General features: G+C 38.4%; 1 protein-coding gene across 1 annotated transcript in view; it reads left to right on the plus strand.

The window, feature by feature from the left end:
- Positions 1-20,707, plus strand: part of CYP7B1 (cytochrome P450 family 7 subfamily B member 1) — a 188,547-nt gene extending 167,840 nt beyond the window's left edge. Inside the window, exons 5-6 of the mRNA XM_022595293.2 lie at positions 5,885-6,060; positions 13,288-20,707. Of these exons, the coding sequence (XP_022451001.2) occupies positions 5,885-6,060; positions 13,288-13,575 (464 nt within the window). The 3' untranslated portion in view covers positions 13,576-20,707. The remainder of the gene's footprint in view (positions 1-5,884; positions 6,061-13,287) is intronic.
- The last annotated feature ends 1,190 nt before the right edge of the window (positions 20,708-21,897 follow it).

A 21,897-nucleotide genomic window follows, 5' to 3' on the forward strand; every position in this document is an offset into this window, starting at 1 on the left:
TAGCTTATCTAATCCTCAAGTATTATTATCTTCATTTAATTGTTGGGTAACAAGGTGCAGAAAGATTAGTTAACCAACCCAAATCATACAACTAGATAGTGGCAGAGCCGGAAATTGATGCTGGCTCTACCTAACTTCAGCGCTAACCTATAAATGTTGTCAACTCAGGGGAAAATGCCCTAGAAATGTACCAGAGACCTTGCCCATTATATTTTACAAGGATATATATCACGAATTCTCCAATGCAGTTTGGGTTTGAGGGTGAGGTTGGGGCTAGAGGTTCACATCAGAATTTTGAGGGTTTTTTAAAATAAACTTTTTATTTAGGATAGTTTTACAGAAAAGTTACACAAAGAGTTCCAGTATATCCCCCCTCACACACACACACACACACACAGTTTGCCTTACTATTAACGTCTTAGTGTGATGTATTTGTCATAACTGTGGGTGTTATTTTGAAAAAGCTCATTCAATATTATAAAATAATTGTGTATTTGAAAAATTAAAAGTATCTATAATTTAGACAGCAGTAGGAAAGTTTAACAAAATCCTCTCTTCCAGTGGGGATATACAGGAGGTAAAAATTCTACTTCATGTTAGAAATTTCTAACTGGGGGAGGAGAGAGAGGCATCTCCCACAAAGTGTACACCAGAAATCAGGTAGTGAGAGTTTTATATGTAACATAAGGAGACATTGGTTAAAAAGTGAAAAATACTAATTTGGATGTTTGTCAAATTTTCAGCTCAGCACAAAACAAAGAGGGCTAGATAATATAATGAACGGCAGCAACAGGAGTTGAAAGGATTGAAAGGGAAATTTAATAAGAATTCAAATTATTGTACTTAGGTCTAAAAATCAACTGCGTAAGAACAGAATGAGGAAATGTGTGGCCCAGCAGAAGAGGGTGGTTCTCAACCTCCGTTGCTCATTGGAATCATCTCAGGAGCTTTAAAAAGTGCTCAAACCTTGTCCCACCCCCCAGAGGTTCTGATTTCATTGGTCTGGGGCGCAGGCTGATGGCCTTAGAAGCTTCCAAGGCGACTCTAATGTGCAACCAAGGTTCAAAACCACTAATTTAAAGGTTTTAGTTAATGCATGCAGTGGTTCTGATGCTATTGGCCGGTTCTGGAACATTTATTTTTTTTAAACCACCTCGGTGATTGCAATGAGCAGTCAGAGCTGATCACCTATGGGATATCAGAAAGCTTAACACAAGTCCATGGAGAGATATTACTTCAAAAATCTGTTGCTCATCTGCTTCCAACAAAATATTAATAGAAGTGTGGTATCTAGGGCAGAGAAAGTAGTTCCTCTCTCCTTTTCCAACTGAAATAGCACACCCAGCTCTGCCACATTTTAAGAGGCATATTGACTGATTGAATTGAAGACTAAAGGCCATATCATCTCTGATGGACAATTAAAAAATGACATGATAGTTGTCTTTAAATATTTTTAAAGGGCTGTTATGTGGAAGAGAGATTCAATTTTTTAGCCTTTGTGTCTTCTAAAGGGTGGAAATTTAAGGGAGGAAAATTCAGCTCAGTACGAAAAATAACTTGCTACTAAAATGGACTTTCTGAATGCCATCATTGGAGTTATCCAATCAAAAATTGAACAGTATCTTCACTAGGATCCTGGAGAGCATTCCTGTGTATATGTACCTTCCGACTTAACACCTAGACTGTAGTGTGTGTGAAGGCCAAATCCATATTCTCTGTGCTCTTTTTCCACCAACAGCAGTGGCCCAGTGCCCTGAGCAGAGAAATTCCTTAATAGTACATTTATTGACGCTGTGCATGTTGAATTTACATTTGTGTATTTTAGCAGTAAACCAAAAGCCGTGCCCGCAGTGCAGAGTGAAAGTAGGCCTTCGTACCAATTCAGATTTGTTTTTAACTTTACTTAAAATACACAATTGTTGAGCCAAAAAGTAGTTATTTGGCTTCAAATTGTCTGATGAAAACAGTGCCTTATTTACCTTCTCACCTGTCTCGAAAGTGGTTTTGTAAAAACTCGCCTACACATCTGGAGGCTCACTCTGTTTCCTCACCCTCACCCTTCTAGCGCACACTACCTCCAGAGCCCCCTTTCCCTTTCCTGTCCGCCTTCCTTTTTCAGACCATCGGCGTGTTCCATCGGCGTGTTCAGCCCCAGTCGACTGCAGCAGGGTCTGCCTGCTCATTTCACTGCAGCCACTGCCGCTATCCACTGATCACCATGGCTAATCAGATGGTGTGACAGTCTGCACCAGTCATTAAGATGACCCAAATTAACAGTCTGGCCATGTCACAGTACATTCATTCCACATATCCAGACATGGCCTAAGTGTGAGGCAGAAATTTGGATGTGCTTATTTGTGGTTGCGTTGTAACGTGCATTATTGATTGTCATGAACGGCTTCAGCTCTTTAAATCTGCAAATGAGAATCATCTGTCAATTAGTACAGCCAGCATTGAGCTATGAGGGCAGAAGAGAAAGTGTATATATTCCTTTTTCTACCAGCATTTCCTCTCCTTTGCCATATTCCTTCCCCGTCACATTATAAAGCATCTTAGCTCAACATACTCCCCAGCTTTTTGCTTAGAAGGGATACTTAATCAGAATATTTTTATATCCTGCAAAGAGAAACAAATCTCCCTAGCCAAGTGAAGAAGACAGGGCAGGCTTTGAATTGTAAGTTCACTGTGGGAATTCTGTAATCCAGTTCCCTGGTGATACTAGTCAGTAAAGTTCACTTCTTAATAAAACACAGGCAGCCTTATCTTAATCACAATTGCAATTGTTGGCACCTTGCAGTGCCTGGTGTAAATTACCCCCCAAATATTTGCATTCTTGATAGCCGTTTTTCTACAATGCGTTTAGTAAGTAGAGGGTCCTATTACCTGCTAAATGTAAGTATAAATTAACAACCCATTATGCACAAGTTTTATAAAACATTTACAGATAGAGATCATGTTTAATTAAAATTAACTTGCATATGAAAGCCAAGTGCACTAATGATCACAATGACCTTTTATTACCTGCAGTCCCTTGTTTTGGCTGGAATGATTGACAGCTTGCTGTTTGGCTACCATGTTGAATTTCAGCTGACAAGACTTTTCATTTTAACTCAATTTGCCCGCCTATCACAAGCTGGTGGCAGGCCAGACCCAAGTCACCCAGCTTTGCCTCAGCAGCTTGCTCTAGTTCTCATTAGTACGCATTTATTCAGTGGAAATTGGAAGACAAATGCTTGAAGGCATGTGAACTAAGTATAGCAAATTAGGTTTAAAGACTGAATATTTATAAGTGTATGGAAAGTTTTTTTTTTTTTTTTTAATTCTAGAGCGAATTGAGAACTGAGTGCTAGCTTTGGTATAAAAGAAATGAAGATAGAAGGGGGAAAGAAGATTCTAAGAATAACAATACTATCAGGTTTTTCTTTCCATTTTGGAAATATGTAAAATCTCTCTGACAACACCTTATCAAACCAACCTGGCCTCTCTTTCATGGAGTGCTTGCACAATGAAGTTTAGCACCTCGAGTGTGAGAAGGGGGGAAAAAATGCGGGTCATGTTCATCTGTTGCTTGGTTATCCCTTGGTATGTTTTCAATTGCCTTGTTTGTTCGGCACTAGCACAGAAACAGATGTTGCTCCGCCATGCAGGGTAATTTACTGTGCAGCATGGAAGGCCTCCCAGGGCCCAGCTGGTCTGTCAGTGGCACTGGCTGGTGTCTGCTCAACTATGACAACTACAAGTAGAGGCTGCAATTTTTTTTTATTGTGCAGTTGTCATTCTTCTCAACGTATATATAGCCCTGCCTGCATTCTTCCTGGAGCTGGCGGCAAGGCTGTGGCTTTTGTGTCTGTACGTTGTAACGCAGAGCCACGGAAGCTCCCCTCTCCTTTGTGGATAATAATGCCACTCATTACTTTTGTCCGCCGATGATTCTCAGCATGATCGCTGCGATCCAGAGCCAACCTCGTCTCGCGCACATAACCGGTACTGGAAGGTAGAACAGATTTGTCATTTATGACCTGACCGCTAAGCCACACTTTGTGCTCCATTATTGTGATTAACTTCTGCATAAGATACGCTTGCCCAATTGTCATTTGTGATACCGCAGTGGGCGCAAGCTGCCACCCTTCCCGCGAGCACGTCAGCCAATGGGATGTGACCGTGTTATTCGGATGCCTGCCCTGTCACAGTGGCCACCCCACAATTATTTTGCTTTTGTATTTCTTCTTCCCACACCCCTCCTGGACCTGGTGGGTGCACAGCACTGCTGCATATGTCAGCTAGCATTTCACACCACAAGCTAAAATGATGTTATGCTGCTGTTGATTCAACATGAGCCAGCAGCAGTACATGGGAAGCTGACCCTTGCTTTTCACCATAGAAATGTTGGTCGCTGGTGTCCTGCCAGCTGAAATCCGTCGTGTCAGGTGCCTTGTGGCTATCTGCAGTGGAGTCCATGTTCCAAAACCAAAGTTCTTTTCTGGCCCTGTCACCAACAAACCGATTTGACTCTGCCTGATTATAATAACGAAGGCAGTCCAAAAGAATATGCACAGCCTCACTGTACGTCATATCGAATCACCACACTGGCCACACAGAGCTGACCGCAGCCTCATTTCTTTAGACAAATGAATGCTTAGGGAGAAACCTCCTGGGAGAAGGTCCCCAAAGCTACTTGATAGCCCTGTGCAAGCTATGCATAGATTTCAATTTGGGGGAAATAGCATTTATTTTTATTTTTTGCCTGACGCAAGCCCTCACTGACCTGCCCGCCTCTATAATCTAATAATTGGTTATTCTACATTTCAGACCTTTGCTGAACACTAAGAAACTGGCCTCTGTGTGTGTGTGTGTGTGTGTGAGAGAGAGAGAGAGAGAGATTCTAAATTTCAAGCCATAAATACAGCCATTTGTTACCATGTGAAGGGGGAAAGAACGCTCAATTTGGAGCTCTTTTTTCGCATTGCTGATTAGAGAGGCAAGCTTTTTATTCTAAGACCCATTCACGCTGGTGAAAACATAGTCAGTTTTGATTATGAAGGCAAAGATGCAGACCTAGACAGGAGCTACATGCTGATATGCATGCTATCAGAATGATTTATGCAAATTATGCATATTATTCCCAAAGGAATTCCTCCTCAAACTGCCAGGATAAATTGCCGGAAATTAGCCATAAAATCTGTCGTGCTAGGAGCAAAAGGTGAAGGCCACTGGGAAAGCAAGGACGTTCAGCTTCTGGAATCTTCCAGGTTATGGTGGTGGCTGTTATTTTCCCTGGATGCTGGGGGAAATACGGTTTTCTTCGGATTCCTATTAAAGTATTTTCCCTTTGAAATTTTTCCAGCAAATGCTGACTCACATTTTATTTACAACCAGCATAAAAGAAATTAAGTGTTAAGCTATCTCAGAAAGCACTACTACAATTACTTTACTATTAACTGCCTAAGTGGTTAGTAAATGCCTAAGCCTGGCTTTGAAGGCATCGCTGTTCCGAAGGTTGGTGAAATAACCCACCAGTGGTGTACTTTAACTGGGATACGGTTTTAATTTCCAGTGTGTATGCCCCAACACAGACTTCCTCTCTTGCAGATCATTCTTGCCTACAAAGTTCCTAATTAATGACTTTCTGCCCCAGTACAGCGCTGTTGTCTCCTGCCTGTGAAATGCCCAGAGCTTTGGGGGCTGGGCTACAGCTGTCTCATCCCTCCCCTCCTCACTCCCATTCAGAGCCCCCATTGGCTCCTTCCGGGTGCTCAATGGATCTGATTGGGAAAGGATTTCCCTGTCAATCACAGCTATTGTTTATGCGCTTTAATGGCAAATTGAGAGCACTTTTCAGGAGCAGTCACATTTTAATAAAATGTTGCTTGCTTGTTTCTTTCAGAAAGCACCATTCTTGAGGTCTTGCGACTATGCTCCTTTTCTGGCATCTTTCGTGTCGTTCAAGAGGACTTGACACTACGCTTAGAGAGCCAGGACTGCTGTCTGCGAAAGGGAGACTTTGTAGGCATCTTTCCTCCCGTCTTACATTATGACCCTGAAATCTTTGAAGCTCCAGAGGTAAATAAACATCAAGCCGGTATTGCTCCCTCTTAGATACTGCACGCACATTCCTCTCCCTCGTGATCTCTTTTTCTCTTACCATCTTGTTCCAGAAAGAATTTGAGAGAACTTAATGACTCCTGTTTTTCCTTCCAATGGGAACATTTTCCTATTTACTGAAAGGTTTCCTTAAGGATCTCTCTTTCAAAGGTTTCACGATCTATAAAGAGAAATACAGCGATGAGACTAAACTCCAGTTCCCTCAAATGCAATGAACGTTGATACCTTGATGGACACTATTCACTTTAGGCCTAAATTAAGTTTTGCTTGCCAGAGAATTATTAAAACCCATGGAGGGCTAGCTATTGACAGGTGGCTTAGAGAATAAATAATGACTCTTCTGCTAAGTGTTTCCAGAGTGAGGTTGACTGTCCCAGAGTCAGATACCGTCCTTGCCAGCGTTAAGCTCATCTACTTTTTCACCTCTTACTAAAGGTATGTGCCCCTTCTTGATCAATTAGGATGGCATTATGAACTTGAGATTGTAAAGCTGCTGCTCACAGGTAAAGCTCTGAGGGTAATTGTGTCATCTCCTTGTATTTTTTTCTGAAGCTGGAGTTAATGAATATCAAAGACTGGAAATTAATCCACCTTGGCTCATCCCTTAATACCACTTCAGAGGTTCACCACCTGCATGCAAATTGAGCAGAGTCATCTTCTGTGCTTCTCAGGAAGTCACGTTGTTGCTGCAGTGGTTTTTGTATATAAAATGCCATTTTTCAAAGGGAAACTTCTGTGCTCTTTTTGAGCAGTTTAGAGCTGAACCACTTTTAAACCCCGTTTCTAAGATGTTTTTCAGCCAGGCTGGATTAAAATCTTGTTGAATTTTGGAAATTAATAAGAAAAGGACAGACTTCAAATACAATGAGATAATTAGCATTTATTTCATCAGCAAAGGCAAAATTGTTTAAGTGAGGGGAGAATGTACTTATGGTTTCTGTGTATTTCAGAAGAGGTGTTATGTGAATAATGATAGCAGATCAGAATTAGGGTATTGGTGAGTGAATGAACATTTTTGCAGACAACAGGCTTCATCTCCATGTTTGTAAATATCAAAAAAAGAAAGAAATTCCACACGGAACTAGGTGGTCAATAAGTAAAGCAAGTAAATAGCTAATATTTGAAAAATATTTTAAAATTTAAAAAATTTCATTTCTATCTACAATTTTCAATTTAATTTCTGCTTAGTATTTTTATTATGTGATTATCCTGCTAGTCATCAAGTTTATTATTCATGTCACAATAGTAAAATCAACATTAAAGTTATCAAAAAATAATAAATGTTTACCAAATCACCACTGTTGTTAAGGTCTTAGAGATCCTCCTGTTCTCTATCCCCAACCCTGCCGCCATGATGGAAAAGACCATGAGTTAGACTTTTAGGAATTTAAATATCAAAGGTAAACATTTGAAAGTGTGTCGATTTATACTTTTCCTGTGGCATGCTAAATATCAATGCCCAAACTTTACATAATAAATAGTAGTCAGACGGGTTTGCCTCATACTAAATCCGTGGGAAGAACAAAATTGCAGTATTGTGAACTCTGACTTAGCATCGTTAGGGCAGCTCTAGCTTGAGTTGAAGAGCACTCTCTATTATTTACTAGACTTAACATTAGCCAACTATGCCTGACTAATGTTCAAATCAACTAGCTAATTTTTGCTATGGTATTGTTTCCTTGAAATTAGTTGCGGAATGCTCATAGTTATCGGCACAGAAAAAACATGGTATAGTTCAGAACCAATTTTATATGATTCGGCAAGGCCTTATGTAATCATTCATTCTATAAACATTTACTGAGCACTTACCACTCTCAGGCTTAATGGATTGATTCCTTTTGTTCTTAATAACTTAAGATGGCAATAAGTAGATGCTATAGATGCTCGTGTAAAAGATGCCCATCCCAAAACAATCATGCACTCACAGTAAGAAAAGAGAAGAAAGTTCTGGAAAATTCCATCCTTGGCCTTTGTCACGTACAGCACTATCCCAGGAGCTCATCCGAAGTTCATACTCCTCACTGCCTGACTTTTGTACCCTACAGATCTTGAATGAGAAGACCAGCCCTTAGATATAGAAAGTAGCCAATAGCTCTTAGGCTAAAATCATGAGAAAGACCAACTCCAGATATAAGTATAGTTATTCTCAGAGGACATGGAACCTGAGGTGCCTTAGTGGAACATTGGTTCCCCCCAACCCAATGAGGCATGGTTTCAGGATGTTCAAGCCCAAGAGACCCTAGAATATTTCATTCTAGAAACAGGTTATATCTCCCTTCACCCATCTCTCTATTGTTGAATGCCTCTCTTGTCCACGGAGAGACTCCAGGTGACTCCACAATAATCCCCTTTAATCACCTCTTCTTTGTCCCTGATTCCCGCCTCATTCCTCAGAGAATCTGCCACTGCTCACTCTGTGGCCTGGGTGTACCTTTGTTATGGGGCACACCCCATGGTATTTTGCAATTACTTGTTTGCCTGTGCGTCCATATACTGTAAGTTCCAGGAGGGGAGAGACCTTGTCCTTACCTTCTCTGAATTCTCAGTGCCTGTCATGCAGGAGAGTACCCATAGAAGGAAATAAATAGGAGGTGCTGAGATGGATGAAGGTTCTGAAAGTGAAAATATACTTCAGTTGAAATGTTAAATCACTACAGATATCGCACATTCAAATGTGTACTGGGCCTAATTAGATCCAGTAGATGAGGTGGCTTGTGTGTAAATATAGCAATACTATCAGGAGTGGTAAGAACTCTGGTGAAAGGACAGCCCAGGAGGCATCTAAGGGAGACCATGTGACTGCTTTGGAACCAACCCTCAGTCCTTAACAAGCATGTAGACCTGATGTGACCAAGTCATTTTTATTATTTTTTTTAAACTTCAGATTTCTGGGTGAAGCTTAGAATTTTTAAATGTTTGGAGAAATTAAGTTTAAAACACAATGTAGGCTAAACAAAAAATGTTCGGGAACCTAATTGGGCCTATAAGCTACCAACACATAAACTGTGTTAAGAATTATTCTTTTCCTGAATATGGGTTCCTTAGCTTATTGTAATGTTAGCCAGTCAGGTGGCACGTGCTGATGTGGAAAAGAAAATTGGCACGTGAAATTAAAACAATGAGAGAGAGCAAAAGGAAACACCTGTTCCCAATTCTCTTTTCTTCTTTCTGTATCGGTCTAAATGCTACCCAAGAAAATCTAGATGATCTCTTAATTAACTAGGAATGGATACTTTTTAAAAATTTTATGAAGGCTTCTTCAAATTTGTCAGTTGTCAGCCAGAATTCTAGCCACTGGCTCTCAAGTAATCAGTAAATGGTGATGATTACTTTTCTGCCAAAATGCAGCATCCAAAAATAGAGCTATGGAGAAGACCAGATCTATTGGTTGGTTTTTCTATGGAGGTGCTGAGGTATAAAGGGCTGGGCCATAGGGAAGAAACAGCCAACATTTAAGATGGTAACGCATTACCTTAACCATATAGCCTCCTAAAGTAAGGACACAGGGAAACAACAAAGTAATTACAAAGCCTTTGACGTACCCCCAAGCCCCCGCCAAGGCTCTGAAGATGAAAAACCTTATTTCACCTCATGCAAGTCTGCCCAACCTACTTCTCGGAGGTGTAAGGATTATAAAGTTATAAATTTGAAAGCCCTTGAAAAAATTCTAAATCACTATAAAAATTGTTGTATCAACATTCTTTTGATTATTTCCACTATTATTAGAATATACTAGTCATGACAAATGTGGAAATACTCTCAATAATTTTTTGTCTGTCTCTCAAACTGGAATAGAGATTGTGCCATTTAGTACATTTCAAGGATACAAACATAAACTGAGCAACCACTGAGCAACCAAACTTCAATGCTGCACATACAGGAAGTGCTAAAAAAAAGCTGTTGAACTGAACTAAACATAAAATTTGGAGGACACAGATTAGGGTGGTACGCAGTGTTCCTCAGTCACTTATACCCAAAATTCTTCTCTATCCAGGAAATTGTATCATCTACCCAATCTTTATTTCTAGTGCTAAATGTTATACCATTTTCTATTTGTAAACATTTTCTATTTGAATATTCATCTACTCTTCATTCTCTCCATCTTTATTTATTCATTCAATATCTCTGTTTTCTTCAAAAGTTTGAAGATTGCTTTTAAAATATACTTTATTGTCATGTATTTATTCACTAATTCAACAGACATATATGGAACCTCACTGTGCACAGCACTCTGGTGGGGATTTGAAAATATGGAGATAAATAAGGCAGTGTGACACCTCCCATCTCCTGGGATTTCTTGGCTTGCCATCTCCTGAGGGCTAGCTTCAGCCTGGTGACAGCATAGCTGCAGCCTTGCAGGCATCATATTCACATATAACCAGGTCTAGAGGAGGAAGAGTGATGGACCATTTTGTCGTGTTTTTCTTTCTTCACAAGAAGGGAACTTCTCCCAGATGGCCCCATACACTCCTCCCCTGTAGCACCGAGAGATGGGTTCATACACCCTATCCTAAATCAGTGAGAGGCCAGAGCAATGTGATTACCACAATTGGTGCCTCGAGAGATCTCATGCAGAAGAAAGATGTTGAGGAACAGCCACAACAGTCAGTAGAGGAGTGATGGGGAATTTCAGTGTCTCATGCTTTTCTCTTATGATTTCTCTATTCTTATCCATTGAATAATATTGCATTTAATTGACCCTTTTTAATCGTGAAGCACCCAGCTATTATGGTCACTGCAACATGACAAATCCTGTATTCAAGTTGTTCCAGATCAAAAATCAAAGCATCTTGAGCCTTCTAACTTTTTGTTCTATGTCACTGTGACCTCAGAATTTCTGGGGTGAGACTATTACACCCCTTCTTTTTTTCTAAAACCAGACTATATTCTTAGCAGCTGCCACAAGCCCTTCCTAAAATTGGCTCCTGCTTGGGTTCTCCATGTCCTGGCAACGGAAAACAAACTGAGCAGAAATTTTGACTCAAAAAGCTATTTATGCCCATATGCCCTTTGAGCTTAATGGTAGCCACAGAGCAAAAGAAGTTGGCCTTTTCCCTTCTTGTTTCATAATATAAACAACTAAATAGGAATTTCTATGATATTTATTGTGAGGAAATCGAATGGAAGGTGATGGAAAACTAGAGGAGTGACCTTACTGGTTGACTAGATGTTTGGGGGAATTGAACGTACGCTAACTGAACATGGCAGGGCTGGGAGAGCACTTCGGCATTCTTTGCTGGTCACTGTGACTTCTCAGCTGCCTGTTCACGTGCACGAGGAAATATAGAAAAGCCATGACAGTCTCTGGTTTATTTATGATATCAGTACACTATGAAGTCATACAAGCCAAGTTTTCCTTTTGCATGTTCTGGCTTAAACCATAGGACTGACCACAGGGAGAGCGTTTCAGAATAGAAAACCATTTCATGGCACAATTGACATCAACTGGTTTGGCCTAGGGAAGGAGCTCTTGGGAAGAGCGCTGGTCTCCTCAGATGGGTCAGTAAGAAGGAGGAAGCACCTGTACTGAACCCAGGCAAGCAGGCTTGGGCCCCAGGAATGGAAAAAGATTTACTGGGAGAGAGTACCGTATAGCCATCCTATCTCCAGTAACAAAGTGGATGTCCACAGAGAATGTCCTTATCCTTACTACAAGGATGGACAGATACTTTTAGGTTAGCACTGGTTAGATCCTATCCAGATACATCCCAGAACTATCTGTGGGAAAATATATTTGCACTCTGTTGCAGATTAATTTTGCCATTATGATTTCATCAACTTGCAAGTTTAGGGGGTGGAATAGAAACCACACAAAATGTGTTCTCTAAGCTTGAATATTTATCAACATCAGTATCCTAGGTAATTGGGGATAAAACCAATACTTTTAAAGGAAATGATTTTGCTGACATGAATACTGGCATTGAGTGAGAAAATCAGATCATCTGTGACAGATTCAGTATCTATACGTGAACTGTAGGGTTTTCACTATAAACTAAATGCTTTCAGTCTGACCTGCTTCTTCGCCTTTGGCTTCATAGTTCATAGCAAAGCTGTGAGCTGAGCAGGCCTAATGCTAATGAGCACCGCGTACGGGAAAGACTTGGTCATTGTCATGCGTGCCATGTGCGTTAATGTAATCAGTGGTTTAATTCACCATGGGCTAAAATAAGGTCCTTCAGTGTCCTCTCAGAGACTCACACGAGAGTAAATTAAGATGGAGGACCCAACACCCTCCATAAACCAGTCCCGTAATTTTCTGGAACAAGTACTATAACTTACTTGTGAAAACATCTCAGAAACCAAGAGAGTTAACCCAAAGAACACTCATTCTAAATAGAGCTGTCATAGGAGAAAGTCGATACAACATCAAAACACAAGCCAGACCGATTTTGTGGCTTAGTTCTTCTCTAGTGCCTAATGTGAATCTTATTATTTAATATCTATTTCATCCCAACACTAAATCCTAAACTCATCCTTCTCATCCATCAGTAGCTGATGGGAAGGGATAGAGAAGGGCACACGAGGGATCGTCAGGTAGGCAGCCTCTGGGGCCAGTAGGATTCACTGTCCGCGAACCATGGTAGCTCTGCAGGAGCCCTTCCCTCTACCCAACATTGGTATTTCAAGTGCCCGTATGTGGAGACCCACCTTAGAGAACAAAAACAGAAATACTGCCTCTATACTTAGGAAACTCAGCGTAGGAGAGAAATGTGAAGAAAAGTCATATAGAAAAGTTTGTACTTGTTTGTTATGGGAGAAGTAATTTTCTAATAACACTGGGGTTTTTTGAAAGTTCATACATGATTTGCACTTAGTTAAGTTTTACTTCCTGGTGTTTGCTGGGTTAAAAGAAGCCTTTTAAGATGGGCAGGGAGGGGCTTCCCTGGTGGCGCAGTGGTTGAGGGTCCACCTGCCGATGCAGGGGACACGGGTTCGTGCCCCGGTCCGGGAAAATCCCACATGCCGCGGAGCAGCTGGGCCCGTGAACCATGGCCGCTGAGCCTGCGCGTCCGGGGCCTGTGCTCCGCAACGGGAGAGGCCACAACAGTGAGAGGCCCGTGTAACGCAAAAAAAAAAAAAAAAAAAAAAAAAAGATGGGCAGGGAGAGCTGGCAACTGTGTGAACCTGAACTCAAACTATTTCATGGAAATTTTTGATTTTAACACTCTGTTTTCTTCTTTACAGGAGTTTAGATTTGATCGTTTTACAGAAAGTGGTAAGAAGAAAACCACCTTTTTTAAAAGAGGGAAAAAGTTGAAGTATTACCACATGCCATTTGGATTTGGAGTCAGCAAATGTCCAGGCCGATTTTTGGCAATAGTTGAGATAAAGCAATTGTTGGTTGTATTTTTAACTTATTTTGATTCAGAAATAATTGATGATAAGCCCTTAGAACTAAACTACAACCGCTTTTTGTTTGGTATTCAGTATCCAGACTCTGATGTTTTATTTAGGTACAAAGTAAAATCTTAAAGAAGCTAAAAAGAAAGAAGAGAAATCTTTCAAAGCTAACCTAAATGTCCTTAGCTCATCTATTTGTTTTTAATTTCTTCAAATGTAATTGCTTTGTTTGTTTTAAAAGTGCCAATTTCTGTTTGATCTGAGATCAGTCCAGTCTGTACTTTGTCACAAAACCCATCAAAAAAAAGAAAGAAAGAAAGAAACTGCATGGTGGCATGAAATTGACATCAAAATCAACATAATGATTAACTTAAAGTAGCTTTCTTTAAGTTTCTTCATACATATTGTGATTTGCAAGTGTCATAGTAAATGTGCCTTCACAGCAATAGATTTGACACTGTGGGATTTTTTTAAAGTCACAAATTCTTCTCTAATATGTAAGAATACACTTTATGTACTAATGGAAATTTGTGCTGGAAATGGACACAGTCTAACAAATTCCAAGTTCTCAGAGAAGAAGGAAATTAAATTTCCATGAGATACACTGGATGAAAATGTTCCCTTCAAGTATAATATCAATAATATCTATATTGCCAGGGTACGTTTGCATTAAATGAGTTTTGCAGTAGATTAAATGCTTCAACTTCACTTCAATATTTAATCATCCATAAATGTTCTTTATTACTTTGTATACTGTGGCTCCATAGAACAAAATTTCTTGTTATATAAGGCCACTCATGTTCAAGTGAGACACTGATAAGATTTATCAGTGTAAGAACACACAAAAACCTATTATATATTCAGCAATTGCCCTAGACATTAGTATTAGGTTTATTGTAGGAGTAAATATTGAGCTCAGTACAGGGCTGATTGTAGCATTTGACTCCAGTGTAAACTATAAGGGTTATGCCAGTATTGGAATTAACTTTCCTAAATGTTTCCATTTACACCAACTGAGAAATTAGATAGCAGTATTTGCTCTTGACGCCTCACCTCTTGGACTTGGAGTTTATTTGTATTATTTGAATTACAGCATTATGTAATACAGTATAATTCCATATGCCACAATGCAGCATAGTATGGAGGATTCAAAGATTGCTAGTATCAGATTGCCAAGTGATCGTCTGGCATCCTACCTAACTGCTGAGGCCGTATATAAACAGGCAAAGCAGGTAATTAAACCCAGTTAATTCATGCTGCATTCTTTGGAACTTCTGATATTTTGGAAATGTGCTATTGTTTTTGAAAAGGAAATTGATTTTAAAAATAACAGTATAAAATACTTAACCATACTTAGTAACGAAATAGATTTTCTAGCATTTATTTTCTCCTTCCTGAAGTCCATACTCTAAGTGCACCTTAGTGAAGGTCTACCGGTCTAAACTTTGTTTTTGCCGGATTGAAGATGTTTTCCTTTTTGCCCTCATTCCTGAAAGGTGATTTCGCTAGATGCACAAGTCTAGATTGACAGTGATTTCCTCACAGGGCTTTGAGGATATCTCATGTTCTGAAGAGGTTAGCCTTTATTCGGTTTAATTATTCAGTAGGTAGTCTGCCTCTTGGACAGCTTTAACGTGCTCTCCTTGTCTTTGATGTTCTTAGTTTGTTTATCATGCTTGCATGTCATGGTGTCTTTCATGAAGTGTAGAATGTTCACAATCATTATCTCTTTGAGTATTTCCTCCCTCAGGCTCTGTATCTCTCTCTGTACTCCATGCTGTTTGACTTTTTTGCCTCGTATTTTCCACCTCTAATTTACATTCTCGGTAATTTCTTTGGATCTTTAGATTTCTCTGCCAGTTTATTCTACTCTTTAACCCATCCATCGAGTTTGTTTCTTGCTTCTTTTTATTTTAACCTCAGGTTCATAGGACTGAGTGATCACATGCCTTATGCCCCTTAGTTCATGGTACACAATTATAACTGGCCCAAACAAGGCCCTCTGGCTTTATTTACTCATTCTATTTTATCGCTAATGGCCACCATTATACCCCTCCCCATCAGAGGCAAATAGTCTGTGTTTGGTGTGTATCTTTTTATTTGTATGTGTTTTTATAAAACATATGTTATTATCTTGGGTGCATATGTGTTTAATTTTCATAAATGTATATTCTATAAATCATTATTCTTCTTAATGTTTAACTACACTCTATATTTTTAAAGATATATCCATATTACTTTATGTATATTTAATCTGTTGCTTCTAACTGCTGTATAGTAACCCATACTGTGCACCCACCATGTTTTAATGCTCTATTTACCCAGTGTTGGAAACTGTGTTGGTGGGACAGTTAATTTGGGGGGAGAGGCCAAAGGAGAACCTAGACGTCCTCCCACAACTGTGTGCTCCACCCTCCACCCTGAGCTGCAAACCCTGTCATCAGCAGCCTCACCACACGCGCACATACACACGCGCGCTCGCACACACGCACGCGCACGCACTCACACACGTGTGCGCAGATGCGTGCACACGCGCGTGCAGACACGCACGCACACACGCGTGCACAGGCGCGCGTGCGCACGCCCACATGCACGCACACACACACTGACGCGTGCACACGCCCACATGCACGCGCGCACATACTCGCACACATGCGTGCCCACACACACACACAGGCCGTGTCAGCCTTCATTCTCTGAGATGTTCCAGACTTGTGTTCCATTCTGTACCTGGTATTTCCACATCATCATTGTTTTGTGGGTCTGATTCTGTAGTTTGCTTTTCTTTTAACTCTGCCTCAGGATGGCTTGTTTACTGGGCCCATGTTCCTTGGAATTTTATCTCTGGACATTTTTTTAAGACCTGAGTTTAAAGTTCACACCTCCAGAGAGAATTTGCGTTTGCTTTTGTCTGACTGCTGGTGTTACTATCAACTTCAGATCACTTTACATTTTCAACTTGAGTATTTTGAAAGGGGATTGGGAACAACATAGATAGTGTGGGTTCTAGCCCTAAATCAGCCAGACTGCAACCCTATGAGTAGGAATAGACAGGAGAGACTTTCTGGGTTTTTTTTCCCCTCTACCCAAAGTCAAGGCTGAGACAGGCAAGTATACCCACAGTCCTTCTCTGTGGAGCAAGGTTTCTTTCTAAGTCACTTACTGAGGGTGCTGTCTCTGCAAATTCTTGGCTTTGTGTACAGGTCTTGGATTACACGCGCACACACACACACACACAAACACACACGCCCCGCTTGGGCCCCAAGCTTTATCTTCTGCCTGCCACAAAGTATAGCCCATTCGTTTTGCACTAGGACATCTATTCCACCATGTTGCCTGAAGTGGAAGCTTCCAGATTCTTAAATTCATCTTAATAGCACACTTTTGTGCTGCTACAGCAGAGGGAGCACAGAAAAGTATTCCATTCTAATTTCTGCTTAATTTATAGCGAAAGGAATTTAGAGTAGAAGTATTATGTAAAATATTACATAAAAGCAATGGGTGGTAGAACCAAAACAAGAGAGTCTTGTGACAGGCTTAAATCTGGTAATTAAAGATTGTTTATAAATAGAATAAATGGCATGGAGAAATAAGTTAAAAGACATGGATTCTAGCTATGACATAACTGGTTTGTTTTCATCAACAAGTCACTTTGCCTCTCAGTGCTTCAGTTTCCATATTTGCAAAATAAAAATATTAAGGCCTTTTGACACCAGGGTTCATTATGAGGATTGAACACAGTAAGATGTGCAAACTTACTTTGAAAAGTGTAATGCAATATACAAACTTAAAGTTGTAAAAGTGATACTTTGACAGTGTTGTGCCTTTTAAAAACTGTTCTTTTGTATTTGTTAAAGGGAACCATTTTTTGTCATTAGTTAATTCATTATTCATTTATTCAGTCAAACACTTATTGAGCATTTCCTCTATCCGAGATGTGATGCTATGCACTGGATTACCCTTCTTCAAGAACACATAATTTATTAGAGAACACAATACATACCCAACTAATTTATTATAAATGTAGTTGTAATAAATCATCTCCTTAAAACTATTTTAAAATTCTGATTCATCACCAGTTCTAACGAAACTTCCATCACTCATTCCAAATTAGTGTTCTCTAATGAGAAATTACTGTGAGCCTAATTACATACAATAAAACATATACATCAAGTATTGTGATTATATGTTAAAAATAACGAAAACCAAATACAATCATTGAGGCTTCAGAATTTTTTAAAAGCTGTATTTTACATATAGTAAAAACTCATCTTTTCATTTTTAAGCCTCTTCTAAATTTCAAATGAAAGAAAATGAATAACTAAAAATATTATTTTATATCAATGACCAACAGTAATGAAGCATTCAGTTAGCAAACGCTAAATGCTCTGAAGATATTCAGGGAAAAGCTATTTATCACTGAGTAAGGAATGCTGATAAGCAACCTATTCGGGGACTTTTATCTGCCTTGTTTGGCTTTCTTGACGTACTTCATTATATTTTCTCCATTTTCTCATTAACTTTTGGGTCACAAGTGTGAGGCAGAGGAGCTTCTATACTCAAAGTTTGCATGATTCTGTTTATTTTCTCATGAAAAATAATTTGGGTAGCATTTCCTGTAAGCTACTTCTTCAAATTTAACCATGGAATCTTAAAAACAATTTCAAAGATCAAAGCACAAAAACTATCTAGACTTTGATCTTCGTATAAAACAATGTCAATAATTATAAAACAAGAATTATAGGCCCTGAGAATGTACACTGCTTTAATCTATTAAATTTGCCAATATTGCAAACCATTATGTACTTGAACTGCATTATTAGGTATTCATATTCACATACTCAATCAGGAAAAAGTTAGCAAGCCAAGATTAAGTTCCCTGTAGCATTATTTTAAATTACAGTGGATGATCACATAAAGCTCTCTAATGTTTCTCTAAAGCAATTATTACTTAGTCTACTTCAGATTGTTAATCTAAATCAGTGATCATTGACGATGGAACTTTTTTGCTTAAATGTTTACTTTGTTTATAATATCTTGAGTAAGATAAATTTAATTCGTGAAAATCTCTCCTGAACAATTTTTTAAAGGAGGTAATTTGGCAATACTTACCTTTTAAAATATTTTTTAAGCAGAGGAGTGCTGTATATTAAAAAAAAAAATTGTCCTAAATGTTTGTTTAATACTCTTTTGATTTTAAAATGGTATATAGGTGGATTTATGAGGAAGCAGATTATCTTGAAAAGTCCTTAGGTAAGAAATGCAAGTGCTTTGTAACTCAATTAATGTTTTTTAAATTTACAACAAGCCAATAAATTAACTTTTAAAGCACAAGTGAATGACTGTGTCCCCTTATTTCCCTACTAGGAGCATGTTGGGTGACAGAAGATTTGATTACAAATAGTAAATTATTTGGGAAATAATTTTGCTGTCTGAAGATCCCCAAATCCCCATCTCCCCCTGACACATACATATACATATATTTTTATTTTCTCATACTTTCGATAAAAGTACATTAATTGTTATATTCAGAATATGTTTCAATGTATTTTCACTTAGTTATTTATGTGGGAAATAAAAACAGATCCAAGTAATATCAGTGACTAATAAGTTTTGAAACAAGTTTATTTTAACCAGGCTGACCTTGCTAGGCTGTAGTTCTTAATAATAGCTATTATTCTGTGGAGAGATGTATAAGAACAACAAGAATGGGAGAGAGATTCCATTTCTTTCCACATAAGAGAGATGTGGTCTTCGTCTTCTGCAGATCACTTTACCACAGATAATGAATGAGGCTGAGTAATATTTGGACACTATTCTGTGTATTCACAGAGCTGAAATGCAAGCTGTAAATAAAACATAACACAGAACATGCTGTTGGTGAAGTGTGGCTTCTTCAGTAACTGTACATACAGCATTTTACTGGGACACTTAGCTTTTCTAAGGAACACTCCATTAATGTTTTAAAGATCGTGCTAGACTCAAAGTGTTCCTGTTCATTTGAACTAGGCAGTTCAGTATTGCTGAACACTTAGTGTAAATTATGTCATTAAATGGACAATCTATGAAATAATTATCTTTGCATTCAATTTTACTCTAAAAAACACTTACTGAGTAAACAATAATTTTGCAGAACTGTCTGGCATTATCCATGGTCATGTGAGTAATAATGTGCATTTTCTATTGAGGATATAGTTGAATAGAAAAAAAATAGTGGCTATGCTGGTAATTTTAAGTGTGTTTGATATAGTTTTTGTTAATTTTTTGAGGTATAGTTTATGTTCTTAATTCCTAAATGTATTCATTTTTATAAGGAGAGGCATGATATACTCCAGACTACCTAGAAAGTAAATTTAGAGATAGACTTATGAGGTATTTCACTTCCCTTACAACTTACAAGTTTTGTGCTTATAGGAGAAACTAGGGCAATAGAAGTAACAGGTAAATGTAGTAATACCTAATGATTTATCGTTGAGTCAAATTAAAACACTTATAAAGCACATATTAGCTGGAGATTCTTATTTGTTTGCCAGAGAACATTTATTTCATGTAACTTTTATTTCTAAGAACTAACCGTTAAAGTTAACATATATGTCATTATTACCTGACAACCCACATTTTTAAGTAAGTGATTTTGTCTTTCATGTTCAAATTACTGTTTAAATGAAGTATACTTTCACTCTATAACTTCTAAGAACTGGCCAGTATATTTAAAATTTTATAAATGCCTTTGTTTTATACTTTAAATGGAATAGTTTTTAAAGTATTTGAAATCACTTTTGAATTTTTTTAATCTAGAAGCATACAGGAAGTAGTACTTTCTCCATGTTTTAAAGTTCAGTATTTTTTTAACTTTATTTTAAACTAATTTTAGACTTACAAGAAAAGCTATAAAAATAGTATTCATTTTTAAAGAAGAAAGTCCTCAGACTAAACAATGCTTGTCAAAAGTTAAACTGAACAGTGATCATAGGACTTAGCCAGTTGCAGATCTTAGTTAATCCTTGACCTTTGGAGATGTTTATCCACAATAACTACCCAATAGGGCAACACACAGGAAGTAACACCTGAGTGGCAGAGATAATTTGCGTGTGTTCCACCCAGATCCTCCATAGTCCAAATCAGTATTTTGTTTTCATAAAAACACAATTTTCTAAGTTTTAAAAAGAGCTTACTTTGTTGAATAATTCCAGATTTTACTTAATTACACTCTTTTGAGAAATCTACACTTTAAAGATATATATGCCTGATGCTTCTGTAAAAGAAAATTAAGTTATTCCCTGCCCCTGCGCCCTGATACATTCATAGATTTAATAGATAGATTTCCTTTCCTCTTTCATGGCTTTTCATGTTTCTGTGGAGGCCTGGTTAAGAAAATCTTTTTCTGTTTTTTTTTTTCATGGAAGTCTCAAATGGAGGGGACAGGCTCAGCTTAGCATCTGAATTTTGACCACAGCTCTGCAGAAAGAGACTGTGCATGGCAAATGTAGCTGCACTTGCTTCAACAGACAGTGCATGATTTAATGTTTTAACCAGTTGGGTACATAATCTGACCCTCTCACATAATAAGAAATTATTTGTCTTCCATTTTCAGAGAGGAGATAAGGATATTTGACACAAATCCTTACACCAAGTTCTTCAGTAATTACCAGAGCAGAGTAAATGCATAAAATGAGGTTAGGCCATGAAGCATTTTTATGTTTAAAACTAAATTCTCATCTCTAAACATCCCTATTAACATAGCAGATTTGAGTGGCAACCATCCTCCTAATAAAATATGAAATCTTTAAGATTGGGAAGCATTGGTAAATAATGGGTCCTTTAAATATCCCTGAACTTTATTCTAAAACTTGTAAAGAGAAATAATAATTGCTTTATATAAACCACTGATACCATTTGAGCATTTGATCAAGATGTTCATTTATGGTTAGTTAGCAGTTTATGGTTGTCATTAGTTTTTCAGTTTGGGCCACATTAGAAATCTATTTTTCTTTTTTCTTTTAATCTGAGACAATTATATAAAGATATGGTTATGTTTTATCTAGAATGCATCATTCTAGTATCACATTTCAAATTATTCACAGATCGTAGTTCTTATATGTGCATATATGAATTTAAAAATACAGCAATAAAGTGCTTGAAACAGATCATAAATTTGCTTCATCTTTTATTGCATCTCTGAATCAGGTTGAGAAGACAAGGGCAACTATGGTCTTTGGGAAAGAATTAACTCTTTCCCAAGCTGGGAAGGAAAACGATATCACCTTGTGACTAATAAAAGCCAACTCCCCATCTGAGCATCCTGGTGACTTCTAAGATAGGCTTGTCCATTATATATTGGGGGCTGGAGGGCTGGTAACCACAAAACCCTCTTTCCCTTTGCAGTCTAACCTTCCCAGCCCAGTAATTTCTCTTCCAGAGCTCTCTAATCTGTATTTCTATATCGTCGGAATT

The sequence above is a fragment of the Delphinapterus leucas genome, chromosome 17, assembly GCF_059928025.1.
Source record: "Delphinapterus leucas isolate spDelLeu-1000000601 "Yukka" chromosome 17, BTC_Dleu_Yukka2, whole genome shotgun sequence".
Taxonomy (NCBI): domain Eukaryota; kingdom Metazoa; phylum Chordata; class Mammalia; order Artiodactyla; family Monodontidae; genus Delphinapterus; species Delphinapterus leucas.